The following is a 25410-nucleotide window of genomic DNA, read 5'->3' as shown; positions in this document are numbered from 1 at the left end:
AATGAAACTGAATGAATGTATAAATGAATGGAGCAGAATCCTGCTGGCAAAGGGAGAGATGAATGGACAATGGACAGGCTGATGATGACAGGAGGCCAAAAGATGGATGGAGTGAAGACATAGTTTGGAGTTAGCAACAACAAGTTATTAATGACTGGTGCCGTTTACTGAGTACCTACTATGTGCTGACATGATACAGGAAGCGGAGCATTGGGAATGGGTGTTGGGGACCCTCACTCCCAGCAGGGCTGTGGGGATATGACACCTGGGCCAAGAGCCCCCAAGTCTAGGACCCTTTGGGCTCTTGCCACAGCCTTGGGACTGTGGCTTGAGCACAGCAGTACAAGTGAGCTGCTGTCTTCAGGAGGCCCTGGCAGGCGGAGGGAAGCCTGGAGCTCCCTGGCTGTTGGGCCTGACAAAGCAGCCTGTCTGCGGGTGAGCAGGACCCCGGAGAGACGGCTGGGAGGTGAGCTGCCCTCGTACCCTCCATCGACCCCCTCTCTATCCAGGCCGGAAGTCACGGCCACTCCTGGACTTCCCTGTTCCTTGAGCCAATCGATTCTCTTTCTAAAGCCAGCTTGAAGCTGGTTTTCTGTCACTTGCACCCAAGGAATCTTGACCAATACCTGCAGCTGGGATTTGCAGCTGGGTCTCTCTTCTCCAGTAAACAGGATCCTAAGCAAATGATGATGGGACTCAGAAAGGATCAGAGGTTCAGGTGGGAAAATCAGGGTCCAGAGGACCCAGCACATCAGGACAAAGTGGGGAGTGAAGAGGGAGGCTGAGGCTGCAGAGGGAGCTCCTAGATAGAAAAGAGGTGTGGGGGATGCCAGGACAAGCCAAAAGGGGAGGCAGAGTGCAGGCCAGGCTCCTTCCAAGCTGCCAGACACCCTCTCACCCCACCTTACCCAGGTCTCACTCAGCTCCTGCCTGGTGTCCAGCGCTGGGCTGGGTGAGGCTGGAGGACAGTGATGATGGAGACCCTCCCCTACCTTCCAGGAGCTCAATCTCATGGGGAACTGGACTTGGAATCAGAAGTGAAGAGGGACCATGACAACACGGGGTGATGGGTGTGGATGGTGTGAGACCGGGACGTTGGAGTTCAGCGGTGGCCCCAGTCAGGCTGGAAGGCTTCTCCGAGGTCCTGGGGCCAGAATGGCTGCCCCCTGGACAGCTCTTCACCCAACGCGCCTGAAAATGGTGCTGTCCTCCCGGGGCAGACCCTGTGACTGTCCCAGGCTCCTCCTTCCTGCCCAATCCATCCTTCAGTCTCTATTAATTAGAGCAACAGCTTTATGACACCGCCCTGGCTGGAGCCCCTTATCTGACCCTCAGACCCAGGAGGTGGGTGTTACTTAGACCTGGTTCACGGTCCAAAGCTCAGGTGAGGTCGGTCTGAGCTGCTGCTACATAATTGACCCGTCGCTCAGATCAGGGGTCTCCTATTTGCTCCAACGTGTACACTCCCCCACGCAGATTCCATCACCGGACCACCGGACCCTGCCTCAAGGCGCACCCCTCCAATATGCTCCCCCCCAGGCTTTAAAGCCCAGGGCAGGCTTCTGCCACACCCTGACCGTGCTCAGGCCCTCATCACTGCCCGCCCCCCGCCCCCTTCTGCCGTCAGACAGCTTCTCCAGGTCCAGGGGCAAAATCCAGCGTGTCTGGTCACCGAGACCCACCTGCGTGCTCCTCAGAGCAGGGACCCGGTCTTCTTACTGTGTTAGGGACTGACACGTACTGCTTTACAAAGCAGGTAGATGCACCTATTTCGTTTGGTGTTCACATCAACACCCTGTGGCAGGAATTTAATTCTCTCCGTTTACACACGAAGAGCTGGGGTCAGAATCATGCCCCTTGCCACACGCAGCCGTCCAGGTGCTAACCTTGAAGGTACACAGCGCGTGCTCTAAGGAACCACCATCCGGCGCCGCGAGCCCACAGCAGGCAAGGAGCGCACTTCGGGCATGCGCAGCCCACCCGCGCGTGGAGGCCGTGCAACGCGCGCCACGGTCTGTCTCCCGAGCGCTCCGACTACAAGCCCCAGGATGCACCGCACACGGCGACCTTGCAGAGCCCTTTTCAAACCGGCCAATCGCAGCCCGCGCCGCGCCCGCCGCGCCCCGTTTAAATTTGGGGCAGAAGCTCGCAGGCTGGGCCGTGGTAACCGCTAGGGGTGAGGGTCCTGTCTGGGCTCGGGCCGGGGGGCGGGGGGGACTCTCGCGCTCTCCGTCCGGACTGCAGTGAGGACCTGGCCGCTTGGCAGCAAACCAAAGCCGCACAGTCCGGTCCGAGAGCTGGGAATTCCGTTGTCCCCGTCCGGGGCGTCCGGGCCTGGCTCGGACCGGCGCCGCCCCGGGAGCTCCAGGCCTGGCGGCGCGCGGCCTCTGGGGGCGGCGCGGAGGGTCTCGAGCTGCATCTCGGGGCCTCTGGCCGCCCTTCTCCCTGACCTGGCCGAAGGCGCCAGCTCCCTCTGTCCCTGTCCGCGCTGCGGCGGGGGCGTCACTGGGGGCGAGGAACCGGGGTCTGGGCTCTGAGACCTGCTCACTCTGGGCCCCTCCTCCCTCCCTGCAGTGACTTCCTGATAGCTCCCGGCATGGAAGGAGGAGACGGCAGCGACGGCAGCCAGGCAGGAGAAGCAGAGACGAATGTCCCCAAGAAGGAGGGTACGTCCTTGTCACTGAAGCGCCGTTGTTCGGGGAGCTCAGGGGAGATGTAGGATGACTTAATCCTTCTGTGAGAACTTAATGCATTTATTCAGTGCTCACTGTGTGCTCTGTGCCCACGGAACTCATGGTCCCTGTCTCCCAGGAGTTTGCGTCCGTCTAATTTCTTTATTTTTCTGTTTTCTCCATCCCTTTCACCCCCAGCTTTAAGTCCCATCCTAAAGGGGATTCTTACCGCTTTTATTTGCTATTCCCAGTGCCCACAACACCGGGCACCTTCGCTGACGCTCAGATATGGTGGGATTGAATTTGATGTTTTCTCTTTTTGTTTGTTGCTGGTTTCCGTTTGCTGGTTGGTGTAGGATCTTTGCAACCGCGTTAGGCATTGAGCGTGGTGGTGCTGTTGCTGCCTTGTTCTGTCCCTGTCTGGTTTGCATGTCCAGGTGACAGTACAGCCTCCCAAGATGAGTTACTGGCACTGCCCGCTTTTTCTATTCAAACATGTTGACATCCTTTTATCCTTTGTTCCTCACCACACCCAGGTGACACAGGCAGACTTGCTACACCTCCCTTTTGCAGAAACCGTCCTAGAGCCTTTGCCAGTCGTCACGGATTCTTCATTGCCTATGGAAGGGTATCCCTGCTCCTTCCTGTTGTATCCTTCTCAACTGTCAGTCCCTTTGCCGAATCCCCACTGCTTCTCTTGAGGACTTCACCCCTGTGTCACCCTCCCTTCACAGCCTTACTTTTGCCTGTCCTTTGGCTCACACTCGTCGTTGACATAACAAGTACACTCTGGTATCTCACTTGGCCCCAACTCCTCTCCCTTGCAGGGAGCCTCATTCAGAGCCAGACTTCAAGAGCTTTCTCTATTTGTTTTGCTATTTTTTCACATCCCTCAACGAAACCAACCCCTCCTGCCCTCACCCCTCCACTCAAGCTGCTTTCATCCGTCTCTGATGACATCTTTGGTGCCACGTTTACTGTCACTTTTCTGTCCTTGTTTAATCAACCTCAATAACATTTGACTTTTTCTCGTTCTAGCAACTTTCCTTGCTTGGCTTTCAAGGCATCTTGGTTTTCCTCTTATTACCTGGCTGGTATAGCTCCACCTCTTTGCAGAGTTGTCTTCCTCTACCATCTTCTGAAGCTGATCTTCCCCAGGACCTGGTCTGGGGTGTCTCTATACTTCCCCCACCCCAGGGGCTCTGATATATTTCTATGGCTCTAAACCCCATGGCTTTCTGGGAGTGCCCACGTTTGGTCTTGAGCCCAGCTCTCCTCTGAGCTCTGGACTGGTACGTTCACCTGTCTATTTGGCACCTCAAAATCACCATGGCTCTCCTCCCACCCTATCTATTCTTAGACTGTTCTTTGTCTTTCTCATGCAAGTAAATGGCCCATCCATTCACCCAGCTGTTCAAGTTTTGAAGCTGCCACATTCGTTCAATCATCAATTACTGTCATTTCCACCTTCAGAATATATTTTGCATCCATCTACCTCTTTCTCATTCCACTCAGATGTCACCACCTTGGTCTCAACCACATGAACTCTTCACTTCCTTCTTGTATCTTTTGCATTTTGGTCAGTGTGTGCATTTGTAATGTCAATAAATCCTGCCTGCTTCCTTCATGATATACTCTACACAGCAGCCAGAGTAACCTTTTAAAAACACGAGTTAGATCACCACTCTTCTGCTTAGAACCCTTCAGTAGCTTCCGATTGCACTTTGGAGAAAATGAAGGCTCCTTGCCATGGCTTACAAACCCTCTGGGACCTGACCCTACTATGTTTCTCTCTCCTCCAGCCACTTTGGCCCCTGACCCGTTCCTTAAAGACATTTTATTTCCTCAGAGGTGTCCCCACCTCCACGTTGACCTGTCACTGTGCTGCCTTTCACTCAGTGTCCCCACTAGACAATGCACTTCTGAGGGCAGTACTGTTTACCCCGTGTCTGTCTGGCGCCTGCTGGAGAACGTGGCACATGTTTGCAGAGTGAAAGAGTCAGCCAGCCCAAAGTCCCTCGGAGCCAGTTGCAGAGCCCGCAGTAGAAGACTTTTTCCCTGATTCCTGGTCCAGGATGCCTTTTTACAGTTGGAAGTTTCTAGAAGCAACCTATATAATTGACTTCCTAGGTTCAGACATGTAAAAAGTGAAATGTCTGTCTAATTTTTGTCCCTCAGCCACCCAGTTGCCCCCTTCAAAGCCCATTGATGTCATCAGTGTCTTGGGTGTCCTTCCAGACCTAATCTGTGGGAGTACAATCCAGTATGTCCAAGCCAGTACGAGGTCAGCCACTTCCCTGCTCTTTATGGAGCTTCCCCTCTTTACAGTATATACAACCCTGTCCCGCATTTCATTTTCTTGTGCCTAATTTATCTTAGTGATCTTGTATATCAACATATGAAGAGTGTTATTATTATTTTTTGTGCCTAAATATTACTCCATTGGTGGTTTTACTGTAATTTATCTCATCGATGTGGGTGAACATTTATTTTGTGTGTTGCTGTTGCAATCCATAACATCGTGAATGTCTGTAGTTTACATTCACAGTGTGTGCTGGGCCAAACGGTATGTGCGTTTATCTTGGTAGGTTCTGCCCCGTCAGCTTCTGTAGAGCTGTCGCGACCGACACCTTCACCGGCCGCGTAGGAATCGTCTCTCCCCACAACCTTGCCTACAGTTTATCTAACTATCTGATTTTGAACAATCTGTTAAGTGAAAAGTGGAATCTCACACTGTTTAGTTTTCATTGCTGTTACTTTTGAGTGAGGCTGAACTTGTCATAGATTTAAGAACATTTCATTTTATTTTCCGCGAATTTTATCTGTTCATACCCTTTGTTTGTTCTCCCATTATCTGGTTAATTGTTTTCTTAGCAATTTGTAGGCACCACTCATGAGTTAACCTTTGCAATGTGAGCTGCAAAAAAAATAGCTTTTCAGCGTTTATTGTTTCTTTCAACTTTGCTCATGGTGATTTTTGCCAAGCTGAGATTTAAAACATTTTTTACATGTTAGACTCTCAACCTTTTGTTTCATGGCTTCCAGTTTGGTGTTGTAGACCACCACACTCCAGGTTATAAAATAATTTCCCCATGGTTTATTATTGTTCTTTTAGGGTTTTATCTTTTTTTTTTTTTTTTTTAACTACTCCTTTGACTTATTTGGAATTTGTCCTGGTAGGGTATGAGGTACGGTTCAAAATTTATATATATATTTTTTCCACAAAACATTATCTAGTTTATCTCAATACCATGTCCTGAATAATCCATTTTTCCCTTTTATTTGCTATGTTACTTTGATGATGTACTAAATTTTCTTTGTATTCATCTTGCATATTTCTTGTTAGGTTTGTTCGTGGGTATTCTGTGTTTTTTGCTGCTACTGTAAATGAGGTCTTTTGTCCCATTATGTCTTCTGTTCTTTGTAGATCTGAAAGCTATTGATTGCTGGGTAATAATTTTGTCCTTAGCCAGGTGCTTTTATCCTTTTACTAAATTTATAATAGTTTTCAGTTGATTTTCTTGTGTCTATAATCAGAGCGTCTATGCACAAAGAATTCTACCTCCAAATTCTTTCCTTTGTCTGATTGTGTTGGTTAATGCATAATAGAACAATGTTAAGAATTGTGGTGATGGTAGACGTCATTGCCATGTGCCTGGCTTTAGTGGAATTTCTTCTTTAGTTTTCCATTAAGCCTGAATCTGGCTTGGGGTTAATTTACACGTGGGTGGTAGTCCCTGGGGCTGTTCTTCAATATTTCTGTTTTTCTTTTTTTTTCTCCCGAGTACATGCTAGAGTTGTACTTCCCTGCCCACTTGAAGTTGGATTTGGCTTGACAAGTGGCCAAAAGGTGGCCAATGGAACGTTGTGATAAGTGTCTCCTCTGGGTCTCTAAGAAACAGTGTGGAACTTGCTCTCTCCCCTTCTGCCACGGTGCTGGAGGCTCCATCAGCAGGTTCTGGAGTGTGGAGGACAGGGAACGGGCCCCAGCCTACCCTCCGCAGACACGGGGTGTGAGTGAAAAAAGCCTCTGGGATTTGGGGTGGTCTGTTACTTCAGCATAGGTTCATCTGTCTTTGATAAAACACATGTGCCCCTGGCTTTAGAAGGAATGCTTCTGATGGTACCCCATTAAACCTAATTTTGGCTTTGGGGTTGGGCTGGATATGCCCCTATATGATAAACTCTGTCTGTTACTTTTTATGAAGTGCTTTCGAAGTCACCAATGTATGTTGCATTTTAGGGTGTGCCTCGTCAGCATGTATGGAGACAATCGTCTGGGTTTGCCTTTAGGTCTAGTAATATAAGGAGTATGTCACTAGATGGTGTGATATGAAACCATCTCGTAGTCCTGAAGTCCTGGGCAAACCTCACTTGGTTGTGATAGATTCTTCTTCTTTTAATGTGTTGCTGGATTCTGTTTGCTAATCTTCCTATTTAGGATTTTTATGTTGAGACTGGCCTGTAGCTTTCCTGATGGAGAAAACTTTATGGGGTTTCGGTGTGGTTATGTATGCATGCTTATGGAAGTATAATAAGTTGGAAGGATTCTTTCTTCTGTCCTTTGGAGCAATATAAATAGTTTTGGAATTATATTTTCTTTAAAGATTTGGTAGAATTATCCTGCAAAACTATCTGGGACTTGTAGTTTTTGGCAGAGAATAAATCTTTAGTAAATTTGTCCAGTTAGTTTACAATAATTGAGCTATTAAGATTTTTTTCCTATCTTTTGGAGTCAGTTTTGTAAATAAATCAATTTAAATAATTTAAATACAAAAAATAAATTCTGTTGTCTAGAAAATTATCCATTTTGGCCAAGTCCTTAGGTTTATGTGCATGGAGTTGAGCAAACTAGCTTATGAATCTTTTACTTTTCTTTCTCTCTGCTTATTTCTATTTATTTCTTTTGTGCATTTGTGCTTTCTCCCTTTCCCTTGTTTAGGTAATTAGGGCTAATTGAATTGACTAATTAGGACATAATTAGGATATAAGTATATTTTTAAATTTTATGGTTTTGCTAGTAAGCATGCTGTATTTTTTATTAGGACACGTAAGATGTGAATGGTGAAAATCTGTATAAACTTATTGAAATATCAGTTCAGTGCATTATGATAAATATGTGCTAAGTGTCTGGCCCTTAGCTGGACATCGGGGAATACAGGAGAGTGTTAATTTGTTGTCTTGGCGGAGCTTATAGTCTAGTTGGGACCACAGAAGGGTGAGGAGACGTTTACAGACTAGGGAGCCTAGTGCATGACTGAGGTGAGGTCCAGGTGTTACAGGAGCCCTGGGGAGGGGCAGGGTGGAGTAGAAGAGAGAGCCCCCAGCAGAGGGACCCCCTAACCCAGAGCCTGTGTTCTGTTAGAGGGAGTCAGGCTTACAAACAGACAGGGCTGGTGAAGGCGCTATGGTGGGAATATGGATGGGGTACAAAACACAATATTATCTGGGGGTTCAAGATGGGCTCCAAGAAGAGACGATAGCTGTTACCGAATGGCTGATGCTATTTTAAAAAGAAAATGGAAAAAACTAAGATAATCTAGAGCTCTCTATGACACTATGACTTAAAATAATTGTAAGTTACGCTTCTGGAAGTGAAATTTTGTAGTAGTTTTGATAGCTATAGAGACTGGTAATGTTTTTCTCTTCATCAGCCCCAGCCCTAAAATAACGGCAGACTTTTTCCCCCCTAGACGTTGTTCTTTTGGCCGAAGAAAAATTTGACTTCGATCTTTCATTGTCTTCTTTAAGGTAAACAAACGCATTTTCTTCACTTGCCTTAGGCATAACCACATTCAGTAAAATCTTCTATTTGAATGCCAGTGTTATTAATAATCCTTTTCTTTTAAAATAGTGCAAATGAAGATGATGAAGTCTTTTTTGGACCTGTTGGGCATAAAGAAAGATGCGTTGCTACCAGCTTAGAATTAAATAATCAGATTCCTGCAGAACCTCTTTTGCCAGCCTCAGAATGTCACTTCCGTTGGAGCCCTCTCACTGGGGAGAAGTTTGTGGAAGTTTATAAAGAAGCTCACTTGCTGGCCTTACAGATACAAAGCAACAGCAGAAACAAGGAGGCCCAAGCTGCCGGGCCTGAAGGAGCTCGGAGCCCGGGCGTGGAGAGATTCATACAGGATTCAAAATTAAAAATGAACCTGTTTGACAAAGAGAATGAAATGAAGAAAAGCCCCAGGTCACTTAAAAGGGAGACATTCTGCCTGTCGGACAGCCCTTTGGGACCGCCGCCCTCGGAAATCCAGCTCCCCTTGGGCATGGGCCTGCAGGGGGCTCCTGCCCTGCCCAGCCACCCCCAGACGCAGAGGCCTCCGCTCTCTTCTTCGTCTTTGCCGGGGGAACCCAGTTCTGCTCACCTTTCAGGCCAGTCGGTGACTCAGAAAAAGGTCATCAGCAAGTTGCTGCCGCCGCGAGCTTCGTCGGTTGGAGGGAAAAGCATGCGCTTGGCGGTGGACAAGGTAGACACAACCACGGACCAGAACGTTTATCTGGGGGCGAGATGCCCTTTCGCTTTAGCCCTATAGTGGAGACCTTACCGGGGAGACACTTGGAGGTGTAGCGGCTCCAAGGGTCCATAGGTGTGGACGGCAGTGTCCGTGGGGGCGTGGGCAGGCCTGCCTGGCTAATGTGGTGACTTACTCGGAAAAGCCTGTCCTCCTAACTTCTCTCTGAAATGTTTCCTTTGGTTTTGTTACAACACTGGCATTCCACCGGTCAGGGATTTCATTTGCATTAATAAGCCACTTCCGGGAATCCTCCTCCTGGAATAGCCATGTGTCACCCTCCTTCACTGTGACTTGGTTTAGGTGGCTGCCCTTGCTGGCATTGAGCAATGAGCTGCCCTGGGAAGCGCTGGTGGCCAGGTCTGCCTTTGGGGTGCCGTCACCAGCTCTAGGAAGCTGGGGGCTCTGGAGGCTTGTGGGGGCGGGCGCTGGGGTCGGGGAAGGGGGTGTCAGATGACAGCCTTTGCCTGATGTGGCTGCTGCTCGGGGGACGGAGGAGGAGACCAGCAGAGAGGCCAGCGCCGTCCCGCCCGCTCTGCTCCTGCCCCGGGCGCGGCCTCAGCGGAGCCAGCCCCGGAGGCGTGAGCCGCGAGGGCTCGGTACTGGGCCAGGTCAATGCCGAGCGCCCAGCCAGGGCCTGGAAACTCCTTGTTCTCTGCGCCACAGGACCCCTCCTGTCAGGCCCCAGAACGAACCAGCTGAGGGCACCCGCTGGGCAGCGCTGTCCCTGGGGCCCTTCCCTCCACCACACAGCTTCCTTTTTCTGGAGACCGTTTGGATGTGAATTTCTAAAGTGATATTTCTAGACTGAGGTTGTCCTGCGCGATATATATACCACATGGAACCAGGCAGCGGTTTGTGTGTGTCACACGTGGCCTCAGGGCAGAGAGGTTGTGACATTCTGGGGCCTGTTATTCTCCTAGTTGTGACCTGGTGCCCGAGAGCAGTGTTTGCTCAGCGAGGGGTGAGCTGTATCGCCGAGCTGCACTTGGAGCTCACTTAGGACCCGCCACCACGTCCCACGTTTATGTGGGGAAAGTCATTCACTTCTGGGGAGACTCGGGCACACCCGCATTCGTGTGAGGGTTGCCTCTAGAAACAACTGGGCCACTTGACTGCACTGTTTAGAAATGTGCTTTCACAACAACTGTTAGGATGGCTGTCGTAACAGGACAAACCAGGGGACGCACAGGAATTGGCACTATCACGCATTGCTGTGGGGAATGAATACAAAACGGCGCAGCCACCGTGGGAAGCAGCCTGGCTGTTCCTGGAACAGTTACACGTAGAGCAACCATGTGACCCAGCAGTTTCGCTTTGGTATATGCCCAAGAGGGATGAAAGCATCTGTCCACACAGAAGCCCGTGCAGCAGTGTCCACAGCAGCATGACACATAATAACCAGAAAGCAGAAACAACCCAGGTGCCTACCCACTGACGGACGGACGGCTAAAGAAAATGTGGTCCATCCTCACAATGCCCTGTTCCTGGCAATGAAGAGATGCAGTCCTAACCATTTTTAATTACATTACGATTGTTTGAAGACTAAAAGAAGAAGAAATGCAGCACTGATCCAGGTTATAACACGGGTGACCCTTGAAAACATTCTCAGTGAAAGAAGCCAGACACGAAAGAAAGGTCACATACTGTATGATCCCATTGACACGAAGTGACAAGAGCGGAGTAGGTTCGTGCTTGCCCGGCTGGAGAGTGACGGCTAACGGTTATGAGTTTCTTTCAGGGGCGGCACAAGCGTTCTAACATGAGGTCGTGGTGACGATTGCACGACGTGAATGCACCTCTGGAGTATACGCTTTAAAGTGGATTTTGTGCTCCGGGACGTGTACCTCCACTTTTAAAATGAGGAGAGGAGAAAGGAAGTTACCGCCTCGTCTTCATGACTTTATGAGCTCCCGTTGTTTCTCGTTAACTGTTATAAGGGGTTATTTATATGAGCACGGCTTAGTCCCAAGCTTGCCCTCGGACCTAAATGTCAGGAATTTATGACTTGTCGACTGCGGGCCAAAGGAAAATGGCGCTTCCGACTAGACGGGGAAGATTTATGGCCGCGGAGCTGCTTCTCCGGGAGCCGGAATGACCAGTTAATGAATGGTTCCTTCTGAACAGCGTTTTAAAATCTGTGTAACTAGAACCACTTTCCGCATTACCACCCTTAAATAAAACTCCCGATGGAGAAACAGCCCTAGAGGATGTCTCTCCTGTTAATGAGCTGTGTCTTGGTGTTATTTTACCCGGTCTTTAATGAGGAAGCATGTTCCATCATCATTTTGTCCATGGTAATTTGGTGGAGGAAGTGAACTGCTCTGTTGCCCTCAATGGAGCCGATGAATGAAGGGACATGTATAGCCCTGGGAAGATAGATGGTGCCTGCGGTTGCTCTAAATGGCCTTAGTGTGTCTGCACTTTGTTAAAGACGAGACAGTTCTCACATTTCAATTTAAAATTTTTCAGCCTACGAAAGAGAAACCAGCTAGTCCTTCCAGGGTGAAAATCCTAAATGAAAAGGAATTCCACAGGGAAATGGCCCCTGACAAGCCCAGCGCTGCCCGGGATGTCACCAGCTTGCCAGCCAGTGGCAGCCACTTGGTCCAAGGCAAGAGATCGCTCCCTGTTCCAAACAAGGTGGGTTGGCCGGGCTGCAGGGGGGCTGTGGCTTGTGAGCGAAGGGAGTAAGGCGGCAGCTGTGTACACATGGGATGTGTCTCTTGATGAAAGTCAAGGTTAGGAAGGTTGAAAATGTGGTCCAGGAGAGACAGCTTGGTGAAATGTGAAGGTCAGACCTGGCGCGTCCTGGGGGCTGGCCTCTGCCCCTGGGAGCCGTGCGGGTGACAAGTCCTCGGAGATGGTCTCTGCGGCCCTTGCCGGGACCTGGTGTGCATGAGATGGCATGTTGATGCTTTGAAATTGCAGCTCCTCAGACCTGGAGACTCTCCGTCCACGTCTCTGCCGTTTATTCCCCATCATTGGTGGCCAAACAGCTGTGTACACGTGTAAGAACTGCTGAAAGTTGGGCCCCACAGCTACCCAGTCAGGGGGCCTGGGTGGGGGCCCAAAAATCTGCATTTCAGCAGGCTGCCCAGGTGTTTCTCAAGCAGGACTTGGAGAAGTACTGCTTGACCTTTTTTTCTTTACACTGAAATGACAATTACTAAGAATTATTTTAATACCATACTTTTGTAGAAATAAGTAATGAGTAGATGATGCAATCTGATGATTTTATTCTTTAACATTTTGTTTCAGTTGGGGCTGAAGAAAACCCTGCTAAAACCACCTGGTTGTGCTGGCAGTCTTACAAGGAAGTCCTCTTCCTGGGGGTCTGTTTCCGGCGTGACCTCCGGTGTGTCCGCTTCTCCGGCAGCCGCAGGCAGAGGTAAGGCCGGCCGGCATTTCTGCTCAGGCCCACAGCTAGCCAGGCGAGGACTTGGCTGTCGCCTGTCGCTCTAGGACTGTTGTCACAGAACCACGTAGGCTCAGCCGCAGAAGGTTCTGCAAGGCTTGCTGTGGTGTGTCGGAGACCCTGCCCTCACCGTGCTTCTCCTCCTCTGAGAAGCGGGGCGCTCAATGGGCGGTTTTGGTTTAGGGGCTACGAGCAGCCCCAGCGCGGGCGTGTGCTCCGGGTGCCTGAGATCGCAGAGGACGCGGAGTCCAGCCTCACCGCACGTGTAATCAGACTCACGCTTTTAAAATAGGACGGTGCCAGGGCATTTAGTGCACATGACCCTTGTAACTCCTAGGTGTTTATTTAAATCCCCATTCGTAACCCAGTTTCAAGTCAGGCTGTCTTTTACTCTTACCAAGCCCAGGGCGCCACCTGGTGGCAAAAGGAAGAAACCCTGTAACCGCAGGGACGGCCCTCTTCAAATGACTTTGCTGTGCAGCCTCCGAGGCTTGTCTGCCAGGTGTGAGAAGCAGGAGCCTGGGGTCAGACCTATCTGAGTAGAACTGAAGTTGTTTCCGTATCTTTACAGACTGGGGGGCAATGCCTCCCTTGCAGTGTTCCTGTGGGCAGGGGAAGAGCTACGTGAAGTGGCAGCCCTGTCTCTGGCACGTGGCATGCGTGCAGTGAGAGAAGTTCTGTCACATTAGGTGTTGTGACGTCTCTTTTGCTGTATTGGTTCAGGGCATCAGCACCATTTCTGTTTATGATTTCTGCATTCCTGACTCTGGTGAAGGTTGAGACAAGTCGAATGGGGCGTCTGGTGTGTATAGATTTCTCGTTGTCCGTAGCAGGATCATGGGGATCAGATACGACAGCGTGTGGGGAGGAATATAATCGTGACACACCGTAACATGAGCTGGCATTAGTTATTAAGTCATGGTCTTAAAGTGTTTCCAGAGCAGCCAAAGCAAGACGGTCCAAGTCAGAATGGTGGTCGTGGTTCTAGAGGTGGCAGGAAGGATGACAGGAACAAGAAAAAGAAATGGGAACCTCCTGTATCAACTGGAGGGGGAAAAGAAGAAAACAAAGGGACCTGACGCTGCCAGCAAACTGCCACTAGGACACCTCACACTCAGTGCCAACCAAGAATTTCTTAATTCTAACTCACTACCATTAGAATTAAAGACTCTTCTCGTGGAGGAAGAACTCATTAGAAGTCAGGAACAAATGAAGGCTTTAGAAGGAAGTAAGAGGAAGGAAGATCAAAGGTGTCCCAATGTCGCAGGCACCTTGGAAGAGGTCACTGCTGACAGTCACGCCCCGCAGCTGTGGGCTCAGAGCTCTATGTCAGCATTCTTTCATTCACGGACAAGTGTCTGCTGGAACCGGGCTGCTCAGTCCTGCTCAGCCCCAGGTGCATGCTGCGGTCGGGGTGCTGGTGGGTACACGAGGCATAGTCTCAATGATGAAGTGGCCCCCAGGAGACATGCGCTGGAGGGGGGTGGCGGAGCGACCAAATCCGGGACAGAAGGGATCCGAGGAGCTTCCTCTCGCTCATCCTGACTATTACGACGAGATGGTGTAAAGTCCCCTAAAGGGTCATTGTCTGTGGTCCACCTGGCTCAGGGAAACCTGACTGGCAAAGCAGTAGCAAACCAGGCCTCGCCACTTTCTGCAGAGTGGTTGATTCTGACTTACTCAGAAGTTCCTTCAGGAATTATTTCAAGTTGCTGGAGAACACACACCACCCATCGTGTTTACTGATGACATGGGTGCCACTGGGACAAAAAGGTCGGACTCAGATTCCAGGGTTGGGAGAGAAATTGCACGGACGACGTGGGAACTGTTGAAACAGTTGGATGAGTTTGATTCAAGGGGAGACGTGAAAGTTATGATGGCCACAAACCAAATTGCAACTTAGCATCCAGCACTTTTCAGACCACGCTGTATTGCGGGAGATCGAGTTCTGCCCTTTGAGATCCACAGAGGCAGGGTGACACTGGCGACCATGTGACACGGGCGACGATGTAACCCCGGACTAACCGTGACCTCTCTGGTGCCAACACCAATGCAGTCTGTGCAGAAGCTGGTCTGTAGAATGAAAGGAACAAATGAAGACTTCAAAACTCTGAAGAAAATGTTCTTAATCAAAAAGAGGGAGGCACGTCTGAGGGGCTCCATCTCTAGCGAACCCTGGTTGCCTGCAAGGAAGTGGGGGGGAGTGTCCCGACCCCTCAGAGGGATGAGGTCGGGGAGGTGCCCAGAGGACCCCGCGTTCCAGGCAGTCTGAGCACAACACCCCGGGCACCATCTAGAGCAGGGCACATGGGGTACCCATTGGCTGCCTTCGTCTGTGGGTCACGTGTGGTGCTCTCTTCCCACTAGACAAGCTGTTTCGCAAACAGTTAAAAAAACCTTCTACCAGATTGACCTGTGTGTTGGGAGTATGTTTGCCCTGGTTTATCTGCTTTCTCTTTAAAGTGCTCCTGATTGATGTGACCCAGCCTCCTTGTAACTTAAAGGAACGGACGGACTGTAACAATCGCCTCCTCTCTCCCTGTTGCCCGCCCCAGCTTCCTGCCAGAACAGGTGGGGCGTTGAGTTGGGGGGCCTGCAGCTGGTGTATTACGCTCATATGCAGATTAGAATGAGGGGCACAAGCTCCCTCAGCATCTGAGCTCCCGCTTTGCGGAAGTGAAAAACCTGGGCTGCTTCTGATTGAAGGCACAGTTTCAGTACAGCCACACAGGACAAGTAGAGTCACAGATTTATTACTCTAGATGCCAGACATGGGGGTGGGGATGCAGTGAGCCCGGGGAAGGGCAGCCCGCCCTCTCAGCTCACTAGCGAGCAGGAGATAGAGAGCAGGGTCGCAGGTGCTTAGTACGTAGAAGGTGGTTGTGGTTGTAGAAGGTGGTTGGGCGGAGGTCACTAACTTTCCAATGGCTCAGCTCTACGTGGTTATTTTTAAAGGCTCCCCAGGAAAAGCAAAGTGGGAACCAGGGACAGGAATGCTAAGCTCAGGTCCTCATCCAAATATCTGGGCTCTGGGTGTGAGCGGGGTTGTCACACCGTGAAATGCCCGAGCAGTGACAGCTGTTTTCATCACAGGTATGGGACTAGACTCTCCACTTCCACCCACTCCACTAGGGTAGGTTTCTGCTGTTGACATAATCGGTGAAGACAGGAGAGCCTGAGTTTCCGTACACTTACGCACATCTTGGTATTTGTGTCCGGAATCAGCCCCTTAGAACACACTCAGCTAAGCCACAAGCAGCCTGGGCTGTCCTGTGTTGGAGGATATTCCATGATGGACATACAGAATGTTGTTCAGATTGCCATGTTTTTCTTGTACGGAAATCATCATGACAGAAATAAATAATTTTCTTCACTTGAAAACATTTTAATATAGATATGCTAAAGACAGCATATCTTATGTGTGTTTGGTAAATAACTTCATCATTGAAAAATAACATAAGCTTGAGTGATAACCAGATTTTGTATGTCTCCTCTTTCAGCTAAATCAGGTGAACGTCCGAGCTTTCCTGCAGATGGTTCCCGGCCTCTGTCGAACACCAGCCAGTCGGGCAGAACGGGACCGGCCATGCTGCGGCCGGCTTCACACCCCGGCCCTGCGGCTGTGTGCAGGCAGAACCAGAGGGCGGTGCCTGCTGAGCTGACCACGGAGCGAGCCACAGCGCCCAGCACCTCGGCTCTGCCCCAACCCCAGACTCCAGACCAGGGAGGCCTGAGGCTGAACCCTCACCTGAATACAACTGGGAGTTCAAGAAGGCGAGATTCTTCTCTGAATTCCAAGACAAAGGTTATGCCCACCCCTACAACTCAATTTAAAATTCCTAGGTTTGCTACTGGTAAGTAATAGATATATTTTAATGTGTTTTTAAACTATTGAACAAGTTAAAGTTAAAACAATTAGTTTTGGCGATGCAGGTTTCTTCGCTTCCTTTTTCGTGAGCATGCTTGAAATATGTCTCCTGGCTTGTGTTGGAGGAGAAGCCAGTGGGTTTCTTGTCTTACATTCCCTCCCCTCAGTGTAACATGTCACTGTTGTTTTGCTACTCTTAAGACTTTCTCTGGTTATTTTCAGCATTCTGATTATTATCTTGATGTGGCTTTCTTTGTATTTATTATGTTCAGGCATTCTTGAGCTGCTTTGCTCTGTAGGTTGATAATTATAATCAAATCTGGAAAACACGGGGCCATTATTTCTTCAAATAATTTTTCTTGCTTCCCCTCGTTTCCTGGACTCTAAGCACATGTGTTACAGGCCTCCTGGTGTTGTCTTGTAGGTCATAGCAGCCTGTTCTTTTTTCCTCCAGCCTCTTTCCTTGTGCTTCAGTTTACATAGTTTCTACTGTCTTCAAGTTCACATATCTCCTTCTGCAGTGTGTCTGATCTGCTGTTAAACCCATCCAGTTAATTTTTTTGTTTCTGATGTTATAGTTTCCCCATTCCGGCCCCGTGGTGTTTGTTTTCCTTTAAATTCTTGAACATGTTTATGATTGTTTTAAAGTCTGTTTCTTCTAATCCCATCTTCCCTGTCATTTTGGAGTTTGTTTCTATTGATTGATTGATTTCTCCCCCCTGGTTATAGTCACATTTTTCTGGCTTCTTCACATGTTTAACAATTTTTTTATTGCCTGCTGAACATTGTAAATTTTACATTTTTGCATGTTTGGATTTTGTTGTTTTTCTTGAAGGAGTTGAATTTGCTTTGGCAGGCAGTAAAAATTTGAGGCTTCTTTTTAAGCTTCGATGGGCAAGTCTCAAATTGCCTTTATTCTTGGCATAGGTCAGCCCTGCTACCAACGTGTGGCCTTCCTGAGTCTGCTGCATGTGCTGTGTGTCCCCAGGCTCTGCAGTCTGGCTGCTTGGCTGTGAGCGTGTTCCAGCCCTGCGTGAGCAGAGGCACTCGTTCCCAGTAGTTCTTGTCTCGGCCTTTTGGTGTCTCGCCCGACACGTGTGCGGCTGCTTACTGTGCAGCAAAGACTCAGGGTCCCTCTCAGATGCCTAGAGCCCTTTCTCTCTCTGTAGCTCCCTCCTCTCTAGCACTTCCCCTCAGTCCCAGCCTCTTCAGCCTCCCGGAACCCTGGCCACTGTCTCCTTAAATAAGTGAGACTGCCGAGCTTGCTGGGGCTCCCCTCCTGCACCCGCGTTCTGATGGGGCCACCAGGCAGAAAGCCCAGCGCTGTGTCTGGCAGGAGTAGGTGTGTTTGGTCACAGTCGCTTAACCTAATGAGTTTATTGAACACAGAAAGTTATACAGAGCTGGTTTAAGGGAGAGGATAGTTCTGGCCCCCTCTCTCAGGTAGAAGCTCGTGTGTTTGCACGTTACTGGCGCTGCTGGAGAGTGCAGTCAGCATTTAATGCCCGAAAACCTCATTTCGAGTTTCTGCTCGTCTAAGAACGAGCCGTTCTACCGAGCGTCTTCTAGCGCTAGGCAGTCCTTTAGGTACAAGATGTGTAATGATAAGTCAGATCCTACTCTCGTGGAATCACATTTTCATAGTAAAAGATAAGAGATGGCATCAAATGAGTATACTTACAGATCGTAAGTATAATGCAGCAAATGTCACCACCTTGTGACCAGATGACGTCATCCATGCAGAAACCGCACTCTCGTCAAGCACAAGACTGCACGTCAATAAAGTGACGTCTTAGGATGACCTGGCCGTGTCCTGGTTCAGGGAAAGGAGGGCATTAAGGGCTTTGTGGGGTACCCTGGAGCCTGGCCACGTTAGTCCTGGTTCCGTGGGCCAGCGTCTGGTGGATGCAGGCGTCTCGGTCACGCCGAGCGCTGCCTCGTCTTCGTCACTCTTCATGTCATGCTCCTTTCCTGCCCGGGGATGAGGAGCCAGGCTGAGGGCACAGGTGCTGACAAGGGCTCCTCTCCTTTGGCATTCAGTGTCGACCCTTAAAGCCCTGCCTGGGCTGGTTCCCTGGGGAGGGAGGACGTGTCCCATCCTGACACTGGGTCCCGGTTGTCTTCCCTGTGGGCTTGCCTGAGCGTTGTCTACTTTTTGTACCATCTTCGCTGCAACTTGGGGAAATGGAGGTAGCAGAGAATTGCCCGTTGGGTGAAGAACCCCAAATGGTGGACTCACCTCTTGATCTGGGTTTGACTGACTGCACGCTTCCTCTCTCAGGTGAACCCCCAGGCAGCTCGACACCCAGGTTCTCTCGGGCACAGAGGCTGCAGTCCTGCACGTCGGTGGAGAGGTAATGAGTCGGTCTGCTTCCTTTTGTTACTGTAAGAATAATGCACCTGCCAGCTTCTCAGAGTGCCTTCTCTAATGCGTGGTGACCCCATAGCCCAGCCACACACGTCTGGCCTCGGCCCCAGTCTCTCAGATGCCACTTTTACCTCCACGGCAGTTTACCATAGCCACAGACTTTCCTCCTGCAGTGTAGACGCGGACTCTCAGCCCTGACCCAGGGCGGTTCTCCAGCTGGGCTGCAGGGCGGAACGGCCTTCGGAGCTGCTGCGAGTGCCCGCCCACCCCCCTCCCCAGAAGTCCTGACCCAGTGGGCCTGGGGTGCAGCCCAGCCTCTGCGGGTCCTCAGGGTGCCTGAGCTGGGCCGCGCGTGGAGACCGCTGGTTGGTGCGCTTATTCAGACTTGGTTGGAATCCCAGCTTTGCCACTTCCTGACCGAGATCTAGTGCAAGTTATGCGTTCCCGGCCCTGCCTGTGAAGCACAGTCACATCTGCCCGGAACCTGTGAGGAGAGAGGCGAGGCCTTGCCCCAGGAGGAGCCGAAGCCCCCGCCGGGGTACCGCTGGTTGGCGGCAGCCCCTCACTGCGGCCCTCCTCAGAGAACAGCTCAAAAGGCTTCGTTGGCGTGAATCTTTCACGTTGAACCCATAGGCTTTTCCACTGTATTGGCACACTGGCTGAATAGACTGCTTTTAAGGTCCTCCGTGCTTACGACCGGCTCCTCTTTCCAGGGCGGCCGTCCACAACACTCCTGCTCGCCGCTCCTCAGGGCCGGCCTCACAGGGCCTTTTCGGTGCTGCCAGGATGTCGGCCTTGCCCACACCTGCTGGCCGTCGGCTCTCTGGTCTTCCTCTGATGACCCCTAAAACCCTGCCCAGGCCTCTGGCTTCTCCCCTGTGCGTGTCTGCTCGGCAACTGTCTTCTGAGCCCCGGAAAAAATCTACAGTGAGGTAAGAGATGAAGGTGGCAATAAGTTCATCTCAAATTCATAAAGCCTCCAGCGAACGCTGTGCTGGAAAGGCTGCCTTGCTGGGCACCCGTCAGGAGCCAGCGGGACAGTGACAGTGACGGGAGCCTGTCCTACCCTCTCCTGCTGGTTCTCTGAAGGGAAGGGAGGGCACCTGCTTGTTCCTTCCGGTCACTCACCCAGCATCACCTCCCGGCTCCGGGCTGGTGGCCTGGGCAAGCAGGGAGACCTGACCCTGATCATACTGGATGGATGGACAGACGGTCAGACGGACAGATAGGTGTGGGCCCCGCACTGGAGGAGCCCTTAGGGCAAAGCTGCACAGTAAGAAGCGTTTGCATTCGGCGCTCTGGGATCTAGTACCACCCTTGCCACTGGGTCCCAGAGTCCCGCAGCCTTGCCCTCGAGGGTCTCAGTCACAGTGACGGTGATGACACCCAGGCTTCCTGAGCAACAGACTGAGTTTGTCGAAGCTCCTGCTGCACCCGCCTCTCCCACCTTGTCTCCCACTCCCTCTGTCACTTTGCTCCAGCCATGTTGCCTCTTTTCCGTGTCGCAGATAGGCCTGTCCTTGTCGTCCTGCCCCTGGTCCTGGCGGAGCTGCCCCCGCCCAGGACTGAAGTCCACGTTCAGAGGCCAGACTTGGGCCTTTCTGGAGAACCCCACCTCCCGACCCATCACGCTAGTCCGTCTTCCTGCTGGGGCTGTTCAGAGCGCGCCTCCTCTCTGGCTGCCTGAGCGTAGAGGGATGTGCGTCCCTATCCCCTTGACAGCCATCTGACGTTCCACTAGCGGAAGCTCCCTGACAGCTGGGACCTTCTGTCAGGCTTGTGTCCCCAGAGCTGAGAACAAGCTCCTGGCACATACTAGGTGCTCAGGAGACATTTATGGGAAGAATCACCCAAGGAGAATATGTGGGTGATTCTAGCTCTTTGACTAGAAGTTTTGTCTGAAGGAGATGTCATGGGCTGAGCATAGGTGTCAGGCTTTCTTTCTCTCACTGAGTCACAACAGAGCTTGGGGAAATGCTGGGGATTCTCGGACGGTGGAGACCTTAAATTGACCCCTCTTTTTCACGTCTAATTCCAATTCTGGTCTGACGCTCCTGAGCCAGCTTCTGAGGCTCCAGGACTGAGGTGAGCACGGCGGGCACTGCCCATGGTGGGAGGGGGTCAAGGCCAGCGTCGGGAGCCCCTCAAGCTATGGGGTCTGGAAAGAGTGCCCACAGATCTGTGGGTCCCGAGTTGGGGGTGGAAGGTTAGGACAGCCTCATCTCCCCAGGCCCAAGAGGCCACTTAAACGCTAGTGAATTGAGATTTAAATAAAATTCAAATTTCAGCTCTTCACTTGCACCAGCCACATTTCCAGTGCTCACCAGCCACCTGGGTCCCATGGCTACCATCCTGGACGGGGACATATCTGCCTCACCCAGCAGGGCCTGCTGCCCCCGGAGGCCACCGCACTCCGCTCCTGTCAGTGGTGGCACTGCTGCTGACGGGCTGTCTCATAACCGGCCTGAGTCCCAGAGGCCTGACCTTGCCGTGTCTGCCCCGAGCCCCAAATGGCGTGGGGAGACGTCGGCACAGTAGATAAGATTGCAGTGAGCAAGTAGACACAGAGGACAGATTCAGGGCTTTCTAAGGAATTACTGCCTGTGACTCTCCAGCAGCCATTTGAAAACCTAATGAAATGATTTCCTAAAAAATATGTTATCTAAATTAACCCAAGGAAAGGGGAACATGAAGTAAGCCATAGTCAGAGCTTAGAAAGGTGATTGAAGATTGAAAAGGGTGGCTGGCTCACGATGTCACAGCTGAGTCATAAGTAACCTTTAAAAATCTAAGTTTTAAAGTTAACTATTTCAGATGGGAAGTTACTCAATTCATTTTAATAGCTAAACCTGGTAGCTAATGATAATACTTAAAAAAGGAAACTGTAGACTGATTTCACTTATGGATATAGATAGTTTTTAAAAACAAACAATAGATTGTCACCTATCTGGAAGAAAATTATTTGGATCCATCTTATGTCAAGGAGAAATAAATCTCAGATGAATTAGAGACCTAAATATAAAAAAAAGAAGAAAGAAACTTTTAGAAGAAAAAAGAGGAGACTGAATAATCACAGGGCCAGAGCCCTAATCACAGCTGAAAACCCAGGAGAGATGAAGAAAAGGTAGCTGTATTTAACAGAGTAAAAGTTAAAACTTCTCTATTTATGGCTAAAGTGACCATATGTGAAATCAGTAGACAAATGGTTGGGTGCAGGACAACAGGAAACCGTCTGAATAAGTTCACGGTCAACGATCAACGTCTGAGAAAACTCCCACATGCATTGCGATCCGGGAAATACTAATTAGAAACTAGGACCCTGGTGGGGATTTGCTGAGGGGGTGTCTATTCTGGACCTGCTGCTGCCATTGGCAGTGTGAATTGCAGCGGTGTGTTTGGGAAAGCCACTTATCAACATCTGTTAAAAGCCAGTCACACACACCTCTGACCCAGCGGTCCTGTCCCAGGAGTGACACCACCGGGCAGATGCATCGAGATGCCCGTGGTGGCAGGGTTCTCATGGCGAAGACTGGAAAGAAACCACCACTGAGGTAGCTAGTATAGAGGCCCAAGTCAGCATTCTAGCAGCTGGGATTTCCAGAAGGAACCCTTGAGAGAGAAGGGATGCCGAAGAGGGGTGGGCTATGAACCCAGTTCTATAGAGCAATGGCTGAGAAAAAGTTCTACATGTGTAAATACGTATCCACCCATAGCAGGTGCTGTGTGCATCTATATGTATCTACATGTATCCATTTAGTTCTGTGAGAACACAGAAGACTGGGAGAAAAATGCTAGGACATGTGTCACGTAGGGGAGAGGGAAGATCAGACAGAAAGGAAAGACAGAGGCTGCACTAAAACACGATCGAGACCCAGCATGTCAACAGTCACAGAGACCTGCTGTCGTTTACTGTATGTGTGTAATTGGAAATACAGAAAAAAAGGTCATTTTTATCAGGTTGTTAGAAAGCCTTTAAAGTACTAAAAAGAAAATACAGTGCTGACCACCCTGGTGCTCAGGAGTGTCTGTCAGGTGGGGTGCTATGGGGGGTGGGGGCTTGGCCCTGCTGGGGACTGTGTCCCCAGCGGGTTCCCTCATGTCCGAGCACCTGGCCAGGCCTAAGCAGCAGCAGCAGCAGCAGGTGGGACAGCTGTGGGTTCTCCCAGGGCTGCAGCTCTGCTGTGTGTGGTCCTCGCCCTCCCCTCCTGTTTCACAACCTGAGGGAAAGGGGTGAAATGGGCTCTGATGGCAGCAGACTGGGAAGTTTTATTCTGATGGGCACCTCAGCAATCCCAGTCCTGAAAGGTAGAACCGGAGCCAGGACGCTCCCCACGGTGTGTCACGTCTCCAAACACTAAAGCACGGCCAAGCTACGAGCATTTTACAGACGTTTCCTTGTATGGTTTTCCTTTCTGTCCTCCTGCAGAACTGCGCCTGTGACCGGGAGCAACAGCAAGGCCGCTTCTAGATGTTCGGACTTGTCAGATGGGGATTTTTCTCCTCCATCTGCTGTGCCGCAGGCTCTCAACTTTTCTCCAGAAAAGAGTGATTTTACTGTTTCACAAAGTATCGCCACAGAAGTAACACTTGACGAAGCACAGCCCCCTGAAGATACATCCCCCAGCGAGGTAAAAGGATCAGCTGGAGTCTGCTTGTGTCATCTGGGATCAATGGAACCTGTCTGGGAGGCCGGTGGTCACTCAGAACCGTGGCCCAGATTCGCCTCTGCAGGATTTCATCCTGTGACCCCGGGGCCTCCACTGCCAGCTGTGCCAGAGAGGAAGTCAGGAGCGCCAGCCTCTCGAGGAGAAAAAAGCCACCTCTCTCCTCTATATTGGAGCAGAAAGGGCTGGGGTTCCATGGACACGGAGGCAAAGTGGGGCAGTAGTGAGGGGTTGGGGGGAGCTCCGGGTTGGCCGCTGGCACGAGGGAGGTGGACGGGGCTGAAGGGCGGCCGGAGACGAGAGAACTCGGCCGGTACATGCACACCCCACCAAGGGCCCATCCGGCCCTCCTTCCTTGGTTTTCCAAACTGTTAGCCACCTGAGACATAAGCAAAGCCTGTGTTTTCCCAGGACAGTTGATAAAAAGATGCTAGAATTGCCTTTAAATCCTGTGTTCTTGTCTAGGCTATTCTTGTGGATATCACACTGGACCAGCTTACCGTTACCCCGAAAGCTGGAAGCGTACCTGTCGTAGACCCGCCTCTCATTGACCTTGGCAGTACTCCAGAAGCAAACCTGGCCTGGGGAGCTCGCGGGAGGCCTCTGATAGACCTCCTGATCAACACTCCCGACACGGACAGAAACTCTGCATCTAAGCCTCTGCACGAGGTGGGACAGGTGAGGCACGGCGGGAGGGCACCTGGGGCTTTGGCCGCATGTGGTCTCAGTTCTGGGTTTGTTCCTCGACTCACATACGTCACGGTGACCCTGGAGAGTGGCCACTGAGGCTTCTGAGGACATGTCTCAGGGCACACCTCCTCTGTGGTGGCGACAGCTCCAAGTCCACGTCCCGCTGAGGAATCCCGGGGCGGCCTGGGGACCTGAGGGCAGGGGTCACGTCCGTTCCGCTGCGGGGCCCGGGTGCCGTGTGACGAGGGAGCATAGCGCTTGAGGAGCCCCGAGTGCTTCCGTACGGCTTCTTCTCCCAACTTCTGAGAGTGGCCGAGGAGATGTCAGTGTGCCCGAGCCAGGTCTACTGCCTGGTCCTGGCCGCGGGCTACCCTGGGCGCCGTCTGCAGTGAGCAAGTCCTGCGGTGTCCACGGGCTGGGAAGGGTCAACAGGGACGCTCTGTTCACCTCCTGTCGCTTGTCTTGCAGCTGATAGACTTGTGTTCTCCACTGATCCAGCTGAGTCCGGAGGCCGACAAAGAAAACGTGGATTCACCACTTCTCAGATTCTGAATAGAATGAAATTTTTCCATTTTACTCTTTGTGGTAAGAACAGTCAGTCCTAAAGTAGTTTCAACTCTTAGAAATAAACTTTAGGAGAAATTGTATTGGGGGAAAAACGTGTTTTAAACCTAAATGAAATTGCTGTACCCGGAGGGGTCTGTGGGGTTGGGGCGTGTTTGTGCCCACCTGTCCTCACTGCCCCACACTGCACTGGCGTACGAAGCCCAAGTCCTCCAACTGAAGACTTGATTTTGATGTTTTTGTGTGTAAAATAGCAAGTGACTATTTTAAAAACTGAGTTTGTATGAAAAGTGTTCTAGATTTATGTTGAATTAAAATAAGTGAAAATATATTGAAGTGTATTTTGATTTTTAAAATTATCTTGATTCTCAAATATACATAGCTATTTTTATCACTAATCAGGATGCAAGATTTATATTATCCAAACTTCAGAATTTAGTGTGAATATTGATGGATAGACCTAGAGGGCATTATGTTAAGTGAAATAAGTCAGACTGGGAAGGAGAAATATAATATGATCTCCCTTACATGTGGAATCTTTTTTTTTTTCAAAACAAGAACTTACAGAGAACAGATTGGTGGTTGCCAGAGGTGGATGGGAGGTGGATGAAATGGGTGAAGGTGGTCAAAAGGTACAAACTTCCAGTT

The 25410-nt window shown here is 50.6% G+C and overlaps 1 protein-coding gene across 3 annotated transcripts; it reads left to right on the top strand.

Annotated features, from left to right (window-relative positions):
• The first annotated feature begins 1573 nt into the window (after positions 1–1573).
• GTSE1 (G2 and S-phase expressed 1) lies at positions 1574–25089 on the top strand. 3 transcript variants are annotated; one of them, XM_033117317.1, is made up of 12 exons: positions 1578–2176; positions 2575–2666; positions 8366–8423; positions 8527–9145; positions 11663–11833; positions 12452–12581; positions 16109–16462; positions 18758–18830; positions 19558–19776; positions 23271–23472; positions 23974–24186; positions 24667–25088. In XM_033117317.1, the coding sequence occupies exons 2-12, from the start codon at positions 2597–2599 to the stop codon at positions 24748–24750; spliced, it is 2193 nt and encodes a 730-aa protein (XP_032973208.1). In that variant the 5' UTR covers positions 1578–2176; positions 2575–2596; the 3' UTR covers positions 24751–25088. The 3 variants fall into 3 exon arrangements, with proteins under 3 accessions (XP_032973210.1, XP_032973208.1, XP_032973209.1); XM_033117318.1 differs by having other exon boundaries at positions 2104–2163; XM_033117319.1 differs by lacking the exon at positions 11663–11833 and having other exon boundaries at positions 1574–2176; positions 24667–25089.
• Positions 25090–25410: the final 321 nt, after the last annotated feature.

Source organism: Rhinolophus ferrumequinum, chromosome 10 (assembly GCF_004115265.2).
Source record: "Rhinolophus ferrumequinum isolate MPI-CBG mRhiFer1 chromosome 10, mRhiFer1_v1.p, whole genome shotgun sequence".
Classification (NCBI taxonomy): Eukaryota; Metazoa; Chordata; class Mammalia; order Chiroptera; family Rhinolophidae; genus Rhinolophus; species Rhinolophus ferrumequinum.
This window is presented reverse-complemented; position numbering and strand designations above follow the sequence as displayed.

Excerpts from the sequence above, each read along its gene's own strand:
- GTSE1 (XM_033117317.1), top strand. The coding sequence starts at position 2,597 with ATGGAAGGAGGAGACGGCAGCGACGGCAGCCAGGCAGGAGAAGCAGAG. Across the intron at positions 9,146-11,662 it reads TGCGCTTGGCGGTGGACAAG|CCTACGAAAGAGAAACCAGC; the intron begins GTAGACACAACC and ends AAAATTTTTCAG. Across the intron at positions 12,582-16,108 it reads TCCGGCAGCCGCAGGCAGAG|CTAAATCAGGTGAACGTCCG; the intron begins GTAAGGCCGGCC and ends CTCCTCTTTCAG.